This window comes from Urocampus carinirostris, chromosome 1 (genome assembly GCF_059441175.1).
Source record: "Urocampus carinirostris isolate Australia breed hairy pipefish chromosome 1, RoL_Ucar_1.0, whole genome shotgun sequence".
Classification (NCBI taxonomy): domain Eukaryota; kingdom Metazoa; phylum Chordata; class Actinopteri; order Syngnathiformes; family Syngnathidae; genus Urocampus; species Urocampus carinirostris.
The window spans coordinates 49174089-49192618 of record NC_142349.1 but is presented as its reverse complement, the minus strand read 5'-3'; the positions used below and the strand labels follow the sequence as shown (position 1 = coordinate 49192618).

The 18530-nt window shown below is 38.1% G+C and overlaps 1 protein-coding gene across 1 annotated transcript in view; it reads right to left on the bottom strand.

Annotated features, from left to right (window-relative positions):
* Positions 1 to 17805, bottom strand: part of LOC148375003 (microtubule-associated serine/threonine-protein kinase 1-like) — a 54303-nt gene extending 36498 nt beyond the window's left edge. Inside the window, exons 1-3 of the mRNA XM_088343245.1 lie at positions 17463 to 17805; positions 17249 to 17376; positions 4363 to 4394 (exon numbers count right to left, since the gene is read on the bottom strand). Of these exons, the coding sequence (XP_088199371.1) occupies positions 4363 to 4394; positions 17249 to 17287 (71 nt within the window). The 5' untranslated portion in view covers positions 17288 to 17376; positions 17463 to 17805. The remainder of the gene's footprint in view (positions 1 to 4362; positions 4395 to 17248; positions 17377 to 17462) is intronic.
* Positions 17806 to 18530: the final 725 nt, after the last annotated feature.

Sequence of the window (18530 nt, the reverse complement as noted above, 5' to 3'; positions counted from 1 at the left end):
AAAACTGAATGTAGATGATGAGAACAAATAGAGGGTCATGTGGATTCTTACATAATATGTTGAAAAGACTTTAGAGAAGCGCAGAGCTGGTAACAATGCACATAATGTATTCCCTCGAAGGCTCTGGAGGATTTACCCATGAATGAATGAATGCAGGAGACAGTGAATGTTCATATTCTACGAGGGACGATGAAGTGAGGTACAAAAGCCACCCGGCATTCAAATGAAAGGTTGCTTCAAGTGGTAAAAGAAGAATGTCAGCAGAGGAAAGAAAGCAATCGATGGATTCCAATAGCAGGTATGAGATCAGGAGAGTGGGTGACCAGAGGGTACAAGAAAAGAGCGGGGGAAGGACTTAACAGGATGGGGTTGAGAAATCGATTTTAAGATTGTTACATCTCTTGTGGTTGGAAAAATTCAGTTCGTATGAGTTTTTTTTCACACAGCAGTTAAATCAAGCGTCTGAAACTCAATTTACTTGGGGCCTCTGGAGTTAGGGTCCATGTAAAGTGTGTCCGCATTGGGTTTTTCACATGATAAAAGCATTTTTCTATTTTCAACTATCTTTTTTCTTTTACACAAAATAAAATCTAAAGATAAAACAGTATCCGTATTAAGAATATATTATATTATATTATATTATATTAAAAAAATACTCAGTAATAAATAAATTATAATAATAGGGTAAATACTATTTGAAAAACAAAATTCATTATGTGAGTAGAAAAATAAAATTAATCATAGTGCAGGTACACACGCTCTGTCTGTCTGTCAGTCTGTCGGTCTCTCTGTCCGACTCTCTGTCTGACTCTCACTCTCTGTCTTGTTCTCTCTCACCCCCCTCTCTCTCTGTCTATTTTGCTTCATCTCATGCTTTTCACAGGAGCAGCCAGCCAACTACAATGACTTTCAAATACTGCATTTAAAGCACAATGCAGGCGGAGGTTGCGTTTTGAGAGCGAATGTTTTTGTAAACCCGCATGCGCTGTCATTGTTGGCTGCATTCGCGAGTGAATTGTTCCCAATTTCAAGCCCTGCGTAGCTGATTAACATGGATGTCGCACCCATATCAAACTCACCCGGGCCGCACTAACATTGAACTTTCATATTAAGGAAATAGCCTCAAAATATTGTCACAAATGACCCGTGGGCTGCGAGTTTGAAATCACTGAGTGAGATCAAGTAAATGGATGTGCACTGACTAAGTCAAGTCAAGTAAAGTCATTTTTATTTGTATAGCCCTAAATCACGAAGAGTCTCAAAGGGCTTCACAGATTATTACACTATATTACACAGACTATTTTTCTGCCGACGAGAAGAGTAGGTTATTCATATGCTATGGAGTAGAAGTGAGTTTTAAGCTTAGATTTAAACATTTCCACTGAGGTTGCAGATCGGATCTCAGGGGGAAGAGCATTCCACAGCACCGGTGCCCGGATGGAGAACGCTCTCGAACCAGCAGAACACTTCTTTGCTCTTGGGATCACCAGAAGACCGGCACTCTCAGATCGTAGGCTTCGGATTGCGCCTCAAAAGAACAATCCCAAAGTCCTTTTTGACACTGTAGCATCGCTTACAAGGCAACAGACTATCGCAGATAGTTCGACGCACTCTGCTCATGACTTAATGGTCTTCTTTACTAAGAAGATTCAATGCATACAGAAAAAAATTGCTAATGACATTATTAATACCACACATATTAAAGGGCTGAAATCTACAGATGCACGACAGGGTGGCTGTCCAGGGAAATTGTCCAGTTTTAGGGAACTGTCACTTGATGATCTCAAACAGGGGTGAATGCGGCCAAACCGACAACTTGCCAGTTCGACCCTCTCCCAGGTTCACTTATTAAAAGTCTTTTTGGCGTCCTTGGACCTTCCGTTCTAAATATTATAAACATATCACTCTCCTCAGGTGTAGTTCCAGCAGCTTTTATGTCCGCCGTTATTAAACCCACACTGAAACGACCCAACCTTGATCCAGAAATCTTATGTAATTATAGACCTGTGTCAAACCTACCTTTCCTTTCTAAAGTACTTGAAAAAGTAGTGGCACAGCAGCTGAATGATTTCATATCCGAGAATAACCTTTTGGAATCTATGCAATCAGGATTCACGGCTAACTACTCTACTGAGACAGCTCTGATCAAGGTACACAAATGATCTCCTACTGGCAATGGATTCTGGCGCTTCATCACTTTTGCTGCTGCTGGATCTTAGTGCTGCTTTTGACACAGTGCACCACAATTTCCTACTAGAACGGTTGGAAAAATGTATTGGTCTCTCAGGAACCGTCCTCTCGTGGTTCAGATCCTACCTCTCAGATAGGACGCACTGTGTTAAATATGGCGAAATGACATCTGAGCCCTTTAATGTTACCTGTGGTGTTCTGCAGGGTTCAGTGCTTGGCCCCCTTCTTTTCAGCATTTACATGCTTCCATTAGGTGATATTATTCGCAAGTACAACATCAGCTTCCACTGCTACGCAGACGACACTCAACTATATCTTCCGTTGGAGGAATCTCCCACACTAAACTGTGGAAATTTGGAGGCCTGCCTCATTGACATAAAAGAGTGGATGTCACTCAATTTCTTGCGTCTTAACTCTGAAAAGACCGAAATGTTAGTCATTGGTCCATCTAAATGCTTCACATGTGCATATTTATTTTATTTGGCAATCATCTATCCATCTGTCTATCTATATAACACTATCTATATACCAAAGCCATATCCCCCTAGTGGGAGGTGGCTAATGTCCAAAACACACTCACATTAACCTAACATTCATTCTCCTTCACTCTTCCCAACCTGACACCAAACATTAAGCTCACAGCTCAACAAGGGGTGAGAGCCTGTGCCTTGCAATCCTTGACAGCATACACTGGTTAACCCCCTCCGCATCATATGTCGGTATCAGTCATTCTTATCTATCCTTCGCTAAGGCCGGGGATCTATCCCTTGCATGACACCTTGAAATTACATTACAAGGCACAATGTAACAACATTATTACTGTGTTTCACTTTAATTACTGATAGAACAGAGGGGACATTACATCCATTTCAAAAGGTTTCATCATTTGCAAACAAATGTGAAGAATTTATATTTTAGACTCTATGAACATTTGATGAATTGGGCAACATATATTATATAATTATGCAACTGTCACAATTTCCTTGCAATATTCTTTCGATCTAATTCTTTTTTCAATTACATTTTTCTTAATAAAAAGACTAAAATTATTTGCAGAATGGTCTTGTCAATATTTCATCAAATTGGTCGTTAAGGGAACCATTACCACGTCTTGGATTATCGTAAAAGTTAAAAAAAAAAAGGAAAAAAAAGAGGACAGGACTGTATCCAAGTGATGTCAATTTGGTAGCAAATAGCAGCACCGAGCACAAAGTATATTTTAGCTCCAGAACTGGATTGTAAATTTGAATCTAAACTCATAAGTAACAAAATAAATGAAATTAAGAGACTTAACTTTTCAGCACCTCGGACAGCATTCAACTTCTGACACAACAAACAGCGTCAGTACGCCCTCACTCCAAATTTGACTTGTATAGTTTTTCTACTGAATAATAGCCTAGTGTGATTCTGGAGTGACTTACAATCTGCAAAATACAGTATCTTATATTCCAGCCAGCAAATATTACTGAGCTACTTTAAAGAGACCACATTCAATAGGAATGGGCAAACTATGGCCTGTGGGACAAAAATGGTAAAAAATGTAGATAACCATAGTAAATAAAGTACTACTAATAAACAAATGTTCATTTCTTTTGGTGCCAGCTTTGTTCCCATCGCCCCTTTGTGTCTTTACTACAAAAACACGACTACAAAAATAGTACTAAATTAGTACAACACTAAAATTATAATTTAGTGTTCAAAACCAGGGAACCGATATATTATTTTTCTTTCTTTCTTAAAAGAATACAGAAATACTACAGAAATGCTCAAAACACACTGAAAAAGTAATGTTTTAAAACAAAAATACTACTACAGACTACTACAACTACTGCAAAACATGAAACAAAGATACTACTAAAGAAATAAAAGAAAAATGCTATTAAAGTTGTACTACAGCAACACATCAAAATTAAATATCAAATTGGGTGTTTAAAACAGGGATCCTTTACATTATTTTGCTTTAATTATGAGCATTCCAAAACCGATTTGATGAAATTAATCTCTTTTAAAGTTGATATAAAAATAAATATTTAAAATAGATGTATGCATGTATATTTTTTCCAAAATGCAAATGAGAAAAATTGGATTAGTCTGAAGGCCAGGGACTCCAAATGCTTGCCCACCCCTGCCCTACAGGCTCAAGAGCAAGGAAAAAGTTAAGATAACACTCACCTGCTGCTCTTGCGAGGCAGTGGCAAATCCTTCTGAAAGAAAGACAAACAAAAAAAAAGAGATCAGGTACAAAAAAATATATTTTTCTCCCAGAGAGCAGAAACAGGAAATGCCAATATATCAACCTTAACAAACACCAGTAGGAGAAAATTATATGCTTGTATGTGATTAAGGGCTATACAAATAAACATGACTTGACTTGACTATGTGTTGGTGTAAGGGTAGTTCCCTTAACCACTAGGGTACTAGGGACACCATTTCCTGTGGTGTGTCTTGGGCAAGCACAGCCTGGTGGCACCCATCCCTCTCCAGGCAACACACAATACAAGGCAGACAATACAATTATTTTCTTTGAAAGACATAATGGAGAGAATACTTTTTACCTTGATGGCTTGTTTATACTTTGATATAAAATGTTCTTCTTTTCCTTAAAATCAGTAGTTACAAGTTAATTCTGCGCACAATGCTTTACTGTTGCATTTTGAGATCAAGACTTTTTACGGCATACAGAAGGGGGGTTCAAATAAAAAAATTGGCACAAACCGAGCGCCAGACTGATGGAATATTGAAAAATTTAAATTGAAAAATGACACATACAGTATCTCGAACCTAATTAAAACTACTGAAGATGAAGAGAACATATAGCAAAAGGATCAGATAAATAAAGCAATACTCTCTTAATTCTCTCACAGTAACCTGAATTTTCAACAGGCACAAAAGGCAAATTTACTTTATATAAAAAGACACATAATGTGAACATTAAATGTAGGAGCGTCTATTATTCAAGTACCATCTGTAGCCAAAGGTTTTCAATTTAATAGTGGACTAAATTTATTTCAAAGAAAAATAATAATCATGAATTTAAACTGAAATATTATTTAGATATATTTAGATTGAAATACAGTTTAGTGAAATAAACCTATGAACCAAAAATAACACTTTCTTTAATGAGAAGTAATTACTGGTGCATGGTAAAACAATCAATCAAGATCATCTTAGGGGCCTAAGAAATCTTCTCATGGGCTGTATATGGCTGGTGGGCCTTTACTTTGACATAAATGGTGTACAGTCATGATCAGACAATGCAATACACACACTAACATGTACAGTCATGAATATCAGCCAATTTTTTCCCATCCTACCCTTGCTGTGAGCATATGGACAGGGAACACCGTGAGAGTCATTTCATGCCAACAACAAGATGGTCTTACTAATGAAGAAACAAATGTACATTGAAGTGAGAGATTATGCCTGAAGTACTACATGTGTATGGTGCCGTGCAATGGAAATCGAGTACTAGAAATACACAAGGAAAAATACAAACTACGGGGACTCAAAGAGTTATTTTCCCTCACTTTTGAAATAAGAAAAAAGGGAAAAGAGAAAGGGATGGATAAAGAAGAGGAAAAATTGAGAAAAAAAAGAGAAAAATATAATAATAAAAAAAATAATAATAATATCAAAAACTAAAAGAAAAAAAGAAGAAAAAGATCAAGTTAAAAAAGGAAATAAAAGAAAGAAGAAAAACAAAAAAGTGAAAAACAAAAAGGGAAGAAAAAAATGGAGAAGGGCAATTAAAAAACACAATAAGTTAAAATGAAAAGGATAGGAGAAACAAGGGGGGAAAAAATTAAAATGAGCAAAAATGATTTTACAGTGGAAACTTTTTTTCCACTATGTTTTCTTTTTTTGGTTTAGAGAAATACTGTAATCACAATTAGGTGCAGAAAAAAAACTTTAAAAAAAACACTGATTTTGAGGGTAACCTTGGCAGCAAGATGTCAGCCAATTATGTAAAAATCCTTTAGGTGAGGATCATCTTATGTGAAATAAATCCAAATTTCTCGACTACCGAGCATTTTAAAAAAATCATGTTTACTTGATAGTTCATCTAATTGTATTCATTTAAGTGAATATTTTTTTTAAAAATGATTTTTTTCTACCACCAGTACGCCCTAAATAATACACACTGTCCCATTAAGGCTTGTAAAAATACCCAGGCTCTCTAGGTTAGTTTTGTACTTACAGTTTGCTTGACTGAAAAACAAATGACCATCATGTAGAGTTTAAGCTTTAGCAGCTTTACATTTCTTGCACCTACATACAGTTATCTAACTGGCAACCACAGACCATTAAATTATTAACACAATCAATGCTGAAGTGAGAGTGTGGTTGCTAGTTGTGATCAAATATTTCCCATAGAGGTGAATGTCTATGGATTACCACAATAAAAACATGTTTCCTTGATTTGATCAAAGTGTGCCTGTCAGGATGTCCTTGACAGCTTCACAGTGCACATGTTAACAAATCCGTCTCCACAAGGACGAGCAAATATTTCAATTGTTGAGCTCTCCTCACTTCGTCCTTCATTGATCAGGATCATTGACCCTGCGCCAACACAGCTGAAAACACAAATTTAAATACCAAACAGCATTGCTGCAGGCTTCTCTTCAATAGAGATTGTGGAGTGTGAATTATAAGCAGTATTTATTCTTAAACATGGGGGAGAAGTGTTTAAATAGACAGCCAGACAAATAGATAGATAGATAGATAGATAGATAGATAGATAGATAGATAGATAGATAGATAGATAGATAGATAGATAGATAGATAGATAGATAGATAGATAGATAGATAGATAGATAGATAGATAGATAGATAGATAGATAGATAGATAGATAGATAGATAGATAGATAGATAGATAGATAGATAGATAGATAGATAGATAGATAGATAGATAGATAGATAGATAGATAGATAGATAGATAGATAGATAGATAGATAGATAGATAGATAGATAGATAGATAGATAGATAGATAGATAGATAGATAGATAGATAGATAGATAGATAGATAGATAGATAGATAGATAGATAGATGTACCCAAATCATATAAGGCCACTAATATGGTCCGAGCATCTTAGGGTCTAAATTATAATTCTAACAACAACATTTCCAGAGAGATTGCTCTCATATTTAAAACTGTGCAAGCATACATAAATCCGGTAAAAGTGATGTCTTACATTAGCTTGCAAAAAAATTAAATTTTCTCCTAAAATGACACCATGACTGACTGTCTTGCCCTGGTCATCCAAGTACAATAAACAACAATAACAAAATAAGAATTTTGGGAAAGCACAGACAATGAAGCTGTTATGTGTAACTCAAACCTATGAACATCTGCTCAGTCTCTCTCTGAGGGATTTGACTCTTCAGGCATGTCCAGGCAATAACAAGCTGGCGCGTTAAACAAAGTGCAGCTGCCACAGGCCAAACTTTTCCACGTCACCAATTTGCAGGGACATTTAGGTCAGCCTGTATTTCTTGAATGTTGTGGTCACCCCTGCAGAACGTCTTATGGCAGGAAAGAACGACAGGCAGGCATGCACTGCAGAAAGCGGCACAGTTATGGATGTGCAACACTGTGCACCTGTATTCCAATGATGATCGTAAAATCAAATTGGGCGATTATGTCAAAGCAAACAGTAAATAAACCTTGCTTTCAGTGTGTATGTCTTTCATTATACTCTTCTTCAACAACTGCTGTGAACACATAAGTGACCAAATCATAAACTGACCGTGATAGAATTGAAATGAGTAGATCATCAGTTTGCTTTCATCACCGGAGTTTTGAAAATAAGATCATGAGAACACATGTTTGCTTTTCTTTCGTGAGTGTATTCACTAGTTTGTTCAATGTTAACAAGTGCAGTTCCAGCAAACGTTCGACTTACTCAATAGAATCAAAACAACAAAGTGAGACGATGTGCAAAAATCACACCTTCGTTCAAAAGATGGCCTCATTCAGCCCACTAACTCCAACTCCATTATTTCTCCATCACTTCCACTTTGTAACAGAATAGGTTTTCTCTTTCACAGTTCAATCTATAAAACAGAGATTGGCAACCCGGTCCTCGAGAATTGCATTTCCTAGTTTTTTTTATTTTTTATTTTTCTTCTTTGACCCGGGTGATCCAATTTATTAGCTTGCTAACCAGTGCCAGGGGCATGTTAACGATCATGGTGATTGAAATCGCCTGAGGTGAAGAATAGAAACCTCCAAAAACATAGAAGACATGCAGCCCTCGATGAAAGGGTTGCTCACCTCTGCTAAAAGGGACATTGTGTAAAGAATATGAATATTGGTATAAATAATAATCAAAAATGCATGAACTTTCATACAAATTTGCATTTGTTTAATTTTGCATTTATCTGACATATCAAGAGTCTCTCCTAAAGAAAGCTGACAAGATTGTCTCCCATTTTGCTGCTCATAGTACCCCCGAAAAACAAACAACTTGTGGAAAGTCTGAGCAAAAAAATAATACAAGAAAATTGTGTTTTTTGGTCAATTTGAGTCTCCATGGTTTGTATTCTTCCTTGTGCTTTGTACCACTCGATTTTGGTTGCACTACACTGAGGCTACAAGCAACAAGCGGCTCCGGAGAACCTTGTGGCTCTTTAGTGCTCCCTAGTGGCTCTCTAGCGCTTTTTCAAAAATGTGTGATACTGGAAAATGTTATGGTTTCTGTAGAGGACAAACATGACTAAAACATTCTTAATATTTCACAATGGATATGAATATATGCCGTTTATATACACAGTATGTGTTGTCTTCCTTGTAAGGCTTTAATGGGGTGGTGGGTGGATTCCTTAGCCACTAGGATCAAAGAGGCACCATTTCCTGGCATGTCTTGAGCAAGTACAGCCTGGTGGCAGCCATCTCTCTCCATGCCATAAAGCTTTTAATATTTTGAAGCAGCTTTTTTGTCCAATTTATTTTTTCAACATTTTGGGTTGCCAACCCTTGCACTACACAATACATCAACATTTAGCGATCAATTATGACAAAGTATCCCTTTAATAGAATTTTACAAACATTTCAAAAGGAGATAAGTCAATAGATTAGATTCTTGTTCCCTTAACCGCCTGGTTGTTGGGGTACCACTGAGGACGCAACTTCTGACACCTTTCTCCACTGTTGACGGTTCCTGGCCTGTTCTTGGGTCGTGGCAAAATGGCCACCAGTCCATTCCTTGATGTTGTCAGCCCAGTTGTGTTTCTGATCTCCTTTCCTACTGCCCCCTTGGACCGTGCCCTGGAGAATTAACTTGGTCAGTCCTGATGATCTTGTGACGTGACCATAGCACTGAAGTTTCCGTCTGTGCACAGATGACAACAGTTCTGTACTTCTGATGGTGTTGCACACCGTTTAGTTTGTCGCATGGGCTAAGTCGCTAATACCTAGAATTGTAGCATCGCATCTTCATGGCCATAATAGATTAGTTCCTCCAAAGATTGGATATATTTGGGTGCTGGCAAAACCATACACAGGATCCACTTTTTGTCCTTTTGTTCCTACAGGCTACAGGAACAGACTAGATCAGGGGTGTCAAACTCATTTTAACTCGGGGGCCACACGATAGAACAAACATTCTGTTGGGGGCCGGACCAGTAGATCAAAGAGAAAGAAAAAGAGAGATAAAGAAATAAGAGAAAGAGAGAGAGGGGGAGAGCCTGAGAAACAAAAGAGATAAAAAGAGAAGTCATGAGAGAGGGGGAAAGAAAAGGAGAGGAAGAAAGAAATCTAAAGAGAAATAGAAAGACAGAAGGAGATTAAAGAGAAAAGAAAGCACAAAAGATAGGAAGAGAGAAAGAGAAAAGAAAATTAGAGCAAAATAAGTTAAAAAGACAGAGAGAGAAAGAGATAAAGAGCAACAAAGGAAGAGAAAAAGAGAGACACAGAGTGAAAGAGACAGAGAGTGGGAGAAAAGGAGTGGAAAGAGAGAGAGAGAGAGAGAGAGAGAGAGAGAGAGAGAGAAATAAATACAAGTGCAGTGTCTTTGTGAGAACCACCGTTCTTTAGCAACATCAAGTTGACATATTTCAACCTGCAGCTTGTTTTTATCTTGCGCTTCTCTGAGTGTTGTCTCGCGGGCCGGATTCAATCCCTTAGCGGGCCTGATCTGGCCCGCGGGCCGCCAGTTTGACGCCTGTGGACTAGATAGTCCCCTTTTGTTTGACAATTATGTTTTGCATGTGGTCTTTTTGACAGGTCACCTGCAGATGCCGTGCTGCTGTAAAAGCACTTTGACTTGAAAATGAATATCCTCATTTATAATGACACCCTGACACTCTTACAATGGTGCACACTCTAAGAGCATGTTGGCAATGTATGAGTCACAAGTCCGTATGTGTCATGTAAAAGGCACTCAACCCCAAGCAAAAACGAGCAAGAAAATGTCACCCTTTAATGTACCTATTTTGAGCATAAATTGCAAGTGACTCTGATGATATTCTGATAAAATAGATAGATAGATAGATAGATAGATACTTTCTTCATCCCCGAAGGGATGGCTTCCGCTCTCAATATAAATGTGCAAGGGCTCTAATGATTTGATAGATAGATAGATAGATAGATAGATAGATACTTTATTCATCCCCGAAGGGAAATTCACTTTTCCAGCAGCATCCCTAAGCTGAGAACAATCGAAAACAACTGAGAACAATCGACGCCGGAATCGTCAAAAAGAAATACTATCAGTCGCTAAGGAAGAATATCCACTTTTGATTTATCATATGTCTGCCTCTGGGCAGTTGTGATAAACAGAAATAGCATTCAATATAAGAAGGTAACATGCATAAGGAAAAAGGATGCAGCAGACAGCATTTACCTCATGTCACCAAAAATTCAATTTTATTCCTCAACTATTTTCAGTGGTATCTATTACTGTTGTTACCTTTGCCTAGTGAGAAAAGAAAGTTATGCTGTCAACTCTGTCCTTGGATTAGCACTGTTATTAGAAGACTGATTGATTGAACAAGTAATGTCAAAATTTGTCAAACCAAACTGATAAAAAGAAAAATATATAGTAGTACAGATTGATTTTAGCCCGCACTGATTTTGACTTGAGTTGTCAAAATCTATCCATTGTATTGTGCTGATATAGTGTCATTGTCTTCTTTGCATGTGTTGAGAACCTTTTTGACCCAAAGAGCTATAAAAGCAAAAATATTTAGATTTTTGTCCAAAATAATTGTTTCAAAAAAGGTGTGAGCAAAGTTCTTTTGCAAAATATCAAAAAATACTTCAAACGAGAAGCACACCGTTTTTACCTTCAGTGCAGATGGCACTGGGCAAGGGGGAGAATGAGAAGTTTGTATATCTCCAACTATTCCTACCGTTTATCCAATCAAATTTCTCTGGATGCTTTGCTGGAGTTTTTAAATGTGTTTACTGTTTGTTCTATGGGTTTTCTTTATCAAGTGCCTCAACCATGAATGTTTAATAAACTTTTTATGTAAAAGATTCTTTAGCGATTTACAGCCTAAACGGGGTTTGTTGATATGTTAATATACATACACACATACATACATACATACATACATACATACATACATACATACATACATACATATATATATATATGAAGTATTTTTTGAATTTGCAGCAATGCTGTTTGTACTCATTAAAGGAACCATATATCGCTTGCAAGCCATAGGTTCCCGACCCTTGGGCTTGAGCTTTTCTTATTGATGCAAACAAAGTGCCTAAAAGACAGAATGCTTGAGGTTGAAACTCTTGAAGGTCAAGGTATTGACAACTCAAATTGTATCATTCGATCCAATCAAACCAAATGCATTCAATTGTTTTTTTTTTTTCAGGCACATTCAAAGAATGTAATGGTGTTGTATTGTCCACAGCTTTACACATTTTTAAAGGTGTATGAAAACAAATAAAACATTTAAAGGTACAGTGACCATCAATTGACCAATAAATGTCACTGTATTACAAAGAGTGCTAACAAGTCCAAAAAATAGTATCAACTACGCAGGCCCAAAGTGGCAAGAACAACGCATTTTGCTTAATATTTTTCATCCAGCCAAGTTTTTGGGTACTCATAGCAGCAAGATGGTGGACAATTATGTCAACTCCCTTCAGGCCAGGCTCTTGTAAAAGGTGCCATCCAGAATTTGAAAATGTTTTTACTCTCTGCCGCCATCTCCCGACTTTAAGTCATGCAGCTCACGCATCAAGTGCATGCATTTCTTAGAAATTCCTGAATAATCTCTTCCTTTTTTATCTTTTTTGGGTTTGAGTTGGTATTTGGACTAAATTTAAAATGGTCCTTTTCTTACTTTCGCTATTTTCATGCTAGACTAAGCAAAAACTGTTATCGTGAGCATAAAACCACTCTCCAAACACCCCTCTTGCACCCTTTCCTGCTCCCTAATGTGTTCTGTGTCCCTAACAACTAAGATAAAAGGAAGATAAAAGCAGATAGGCACGGAGGAAATAAACCCATAAAGGCTCTATGAACTCAGATAGAAATTGTTCACACATACTTAATGGAGAAAATATTCTACTCTTAAGTTTTTAAGGACACCTCAAATCACAAACCAAAAAATGCAAATCTCTTGAACTAGAAGTACTTTCAAAAATGCGCGTTGACACAATAGTTCATGTATTTTTTAATTGTTTAATTGTTTTTAATAGAAAAACCTTTTTTACAACTAGGATGAGTTACTTAATATATACTGTCCCTTTAATACAATCATTAAGTTGGGACGATTACAATTTTTAACTAATCTTGAGCCCCACCCAACAAACATTTATTTAAAAACTATTTTGAGTGATTAAATGACCCAATACTGGGTAAAATGTTTGTTACAGTACAAAGTTACCAGTAAAAGCTTGTACGAAATCATTGCTACTCATTTGTGACTATTTTGCTAAAACGCCACAATAGAAAAGTTAGTAACATTTGTCTAATAATCAGCACAAAACATTGAGGGGAAGAAAACTTTGTAAATTTGGCGAGAAATTCAATCGTAATTGAAATAAATTGAACCGTCTTTATTAAGCAAAAATATTAACAAGTTAGTGCTTAAAGACTTGCCTAAGTTGTAATAATAGTGCAATGAAAAGCATTGCAAAAACATTTATCAGCAACAACAATTCCAAACCGACAAATTATAAATATTTTAGAGCGTTGCGTGCTTGTCTAGGGTTGTGTTGACCTTGGCGAAGAAATTAACTACATATTGTGAGTTAGGGATTAGGAAAGTTGAGATAGTTGGTGGCTATCTCCCTCGGAAATACTGCACTTTCATGGGAACTGACATTACATTTCTACTGTGGATCCCTGCACACGATTTTCAGATTTAATTAAATCGTGCACTGTCCTAATGGTTTAGTCACAGTGCAATGTCAATGAGTCCTAGATCAGTGAGGCATGATCCTAAATTTATCTCAGTAATTTTGAAGCGATGCATCATGGATTTGTGACCCCTGATCCCTAACTGCAGGGGAGTGGGATGTGTCCCCATATGGCGCACAAAGAAATGTGTGTATGTGAAAGGGAGTGTGCGACAGTTGGGTTAATTGGACCCAAAGGAATGACAAGGCAGCCAATGAGATGTCAACACATAGGAAACCTGCATGTACAGCGCATACGGTAAAAGAGCTAAAAGTCAGTTGGACAGACAATCATGGCCCCACCTAGAAATGAGTTCTATTAACCTGACACCGTGATGACGAATATCCCTGTAGCTCATTATACATCATGGCAGCAGAGCACGGAGCTTAGTCGTTTGGAAAATGAGACCTGGAATATCGTTTAATCCTTCTTTAGGGCCTTCCTTTTCTCTCTTTCTTCTTTCTCTTTTAATTCGGGTCAATTTTCCACTAATAAACTAAAAAAAATTGCTAGCAATGTTAATTTTGCAGTTGATGCGTCACAAACTGAATAAATAAATGGAAAAAGATGCCAACAGGGAAACATAAATGGCACAAGAGGTTGCACTGCGCCCAGCAGGCTGCTCATCTCCGCTCAGTGCACTTGACTGAATCATGCTGAGATTGCTGAGATTGGGGGTGGGGGTGTATGACCCATGATCCAGCAGGAAGCTACATATCGGATGAGCATAGTGGTCTGAACTGGCACGCATGAAGGACAATTCATTTGAAACCTTTTGTACAAATAAGGCTACTTAAGCTCTTTTAATCATGGCCACAGTCTCGCGAGGCCAGGAGAACCTCGGGGCAACCATAATGGGAGAAAGAAAACCCCATTAGCAGTGAACTTTGGGACCATGTTAACCAATTCAGTGGAGTGTTGTTAATAATAATTAACATTTTGAAATATATTTTGTATTTTTCCTAATGCGTTTGATGTATTCTACTTATACGTATATAAGTTGTATACATTCAATTCCAGGGAATTCCGGGAAACAAAAAATATTACATTTTTCGCTGTTTGCTATTGCTTTAGCTTTCAGCCTATTCTAATGTTAAAAAAAAACCTAAGATTATAACTGGGTACATTGTTAATATGCTATCTTCGTGGAAAGATTGGGGAAATTACAGCCTAGGGACCATTTGAGGCCTGCAGCATTTACTACTAATTTACTACTAATGATATTTTCTCTTGAAAAAAGTTTTTTATTTCATATACACTGCAGTTTATTTCAAATATGGAAGGATAATCAATCTTATAACCAATCTTATAGAAAGCTATTGCGTCACTATTTATTAAAACATTAAATCTATTAAGATTACTGTTGAAAACAGGAAGGAAACAAGAGTTTCCATGTAAGTTTTTATTTTTGTCATTGTGGTCCTCGTGGAAAGTACTGTATAGCTAAAATATTTTTGGCATTGATGAAATTTACTTTGAACTTTGTTTACAATACATGTGCATGAATACCTTTACCGCCTATGTCAAAACATCTTATCTTAATAACGAAATAATGTGATTACTTAATCTATATATTTACATATCAATAGACACATTGACGTAGAGATACCATACAAGCATCTTAAATTGAATGATTATATACAGTAAACCCTCGCTTATTGCGTGGTTACATTCCAAAAAGAACCATTGATTGGAAAAATCCGTCAAGTAGCCACTTTTTTTTATAATTGTTAAAATGAAATACTGAAGTACACTACAATACATTGAAGTCTAAGAACAAAACATTTTTACAAGCCCAAGCATTTGTTTAAAAAGAAAGGAATGTATACTGTACATGTAAATATCTATTATTTTTTTTACTAATACTTCTCTCTTTGGGACTTTTTTAGCCTATCAAAATGCAAAACACAACGCATGATTAAATCCGTGAAGCAGCAAGACTTTGAAAGGTGAACCATGTTATAGCGAGGGATTACTGTATACCAGTAGATATATCTACTGTCACGTTTTCCGGGAGGTAGACCCAAATGTAGGGAAGCCGGAACGGAAGCAAGTGTGCTCAACAAAGGATGGTATTTATCAACAAAGAAAAGGAACAACAAACAAAAACAAAGCGTCAAAAACAACTTGCAAAGAGTCCAAACCGGAAATAAAAAAGAAACCTAACATGGTGATAGATGTTATTTCTGCTGTCTTCCACTATCATGCTTGGACTTTTCAATGTTGTGTAAATGGTAAATGGTCTGCATTTATATAGCGCTTTTCAAGTCAATGAAGACTTCCCAAAGCGCTTTGCAATGTGCTTCACACTTACCCATTCACACACACACTCACACACCAATAGGGAGTCAGCTATGCAAGGTGCCTACCTACCTATTGGGGGCATTAGGAATTCAGTGTCTTGCCCAAGGACACTACGACATATAACACGAAGGAGTCGGGAATCGAACCTGCAACCTCTTGCCACTTGTTTGTTTGTTACTTTGTACCTCCTTTTGTTTTTTAATACCATTCCTCTTTTTGAGCACCCGTAAAACATCTACGGGTTTGGTACATGATGGATTCTTGGGTTAATCGTATCAGTCTGAAAAGTAATGCTGGGAAATATCCCCAATATATTTCCAATAATTGTTGCAATGTATTAACACATTAAACATAACCGTTACACTACTATGTTCTGTCTTATTTATTATATATGACATTTGGTAACTGCACTGCAGGAAAATCCATCCATCCATCCATTATATGCACGGCTTATCGTCAGCAGGGTTGCGGGGGGGCTGGAGCCCATCCCAGCCATCTTCGGGCAGTGGGCAGGGGACACCCTGAACTGATTGCCAGCCAGTCGCAGGGCACACAGAGAAAGACAACTCGCCCGCTCATTCACACCCATGGACAATTCTAACCGGCCAATTCACCTGCCATGCATGTTTTCGGAATGTGGGAAGAAACCAGAGTGCCCGGAGGAAAGCCACGCAAGCACGGGGAGAATATGCAAACTCCGCACAGGAAGGTTGGTAGCTGGATTTGACCCATGACCTCAGAACTGTGCCGCACATGCGCTAACCACTGAACCGCCATGCTGCCCACCTGCAGGAAAATGATATCCCTAATATTTTTAATTACCAATGCAAAATATTAATACATTAAACATAACTGTTACTCTGCCTTGTTATGTCTTGTTGGTTATTGTCCAACATTAGGTAACTGCATGGCCGGAAAAAGATACCCCTATTATTTATAATTAGTGTTGCTATGTATTCATGTATTTACCATAACAGTTACACTACAGTGTTATGTGTTGTTTATTTTATTACTTTATTGGACATTAGGTAACTGCACTGCAGGAAAATTATATCCCTTATATTTATAATAATTGTTACCAATGTGTGAATACATTAAGCACAGCCGTTAAACTACTATGTTACGTTTTATTTATTTATAAATGTAATAGGTAACTGCACTGTAGGAAAATGACGTTTACAATTTATGAACGGATAGTTTATGAGATCCATGTTGAGCTACAAGTTGCATCAATTGCAGAAACATGAACAATCATCATCTGGCTCATAAGAGCCAAGTAGTAAAGACAATGAACAATTCCATCCAATAAAGGGAAGAGGCGATACATTACAATAAGATAAAGAGGATCACGTCATGGAAGCGATGTCCAACATGAGCTCACCTGCAGCCTCCGGCGTCGGATTATGCCCGAGTCGTCCATGACTTCATGAAGCGCAACGACCCTCAAAATATAACCAGATCACTCGTTTTGTACCTGGATCGAACCCGATTTCCACCTCCAGAAAAACACTGCAACAGAAGTAGGTATTGGGCTTGAGGGTCACGTCGAGGAGGAGTCGCAAATATCAAGCCGCCCCATTGTGTTTGGTCCCAACCTCAAGGATGACAGTGTTGTTGTTGTCCGAGCATCCTTGACAACCCGCAGGGTGCCATGCCGTCTGGATGCAGTTCTGTGAGGCACTCGAATTTCGCAGCGCTAACCTCGCCTTGACTTGTCCTGCTGTGTCACAAACACGAGAAACGCGAGCTTCTCTCCACGCGAGAATTGGTCAGCTCGGCTGGATGCCTACTTGACGTCCCGCAGCAGGGCAGCAAGGAGCCGCTCATCGGTCTATTTGGTATTTTACTTTTCCCTCACCATTTTGCCTCACATCTTCATCCAATAAAACCCGGGGAGCTGTAGGAGCTGCAAAAGCGACGCGATATTTCTTTGATTCCTTTCTGGGATTCCCTCTGGCCCCACCCCTTTCTCTTCTTCCCCACCTCCACGCTAACCATTTTCGTTCTCTTCACGTCATTCGAGCTTTACGTTGTGCGTCATCACGTCCTCGTTTTGGTGTTTTTTTTTTGCTTCTTTGAGCGCCAAGCTGCTGCTTAAATTCAGCACCATAGATAGTGACTGCTCTATTAAATTACTACCGTATTTTCTGGATTATGAAGGAACACATAAAAACCCTAAATTGGCCAGAAATTTGAGAGTGCACATTACTGACCATTTGACGACACCATGATGGACGGCATTAAACAATAGTAAACATTCATTCATTATCTGCACCGCTTATCCTCAGTAGGGTCGCGGAGGTGCTGGAGCCCATCCCAGCTATCTCCGGGCAGTTGGCAGGGGACACCCTGAACTGGTTGCCAGCCAGTAACAGGGCACACAGGGACAGACAATTCGCTCGCTCATTCACACCTAGGGACAATTAGGACCGGCCAATTAACCTGACATGCATGTTTTTGTAATGTGGGAGGAAACCGGAGTGCCCGGAGGGAACCCACGCAAACACGAGGAGAACATGCAAACTCCACACAGAGGGTTCGATCTCATGACCTCAGAACTGTGCCACACACGGGCTAACCACTGCGCCGCCGTGCTGCCCCCGTAGTAACCAGTGAGTATGTTATATATTAGCATACATTACCAAAAAAAAAAAAAACAATCT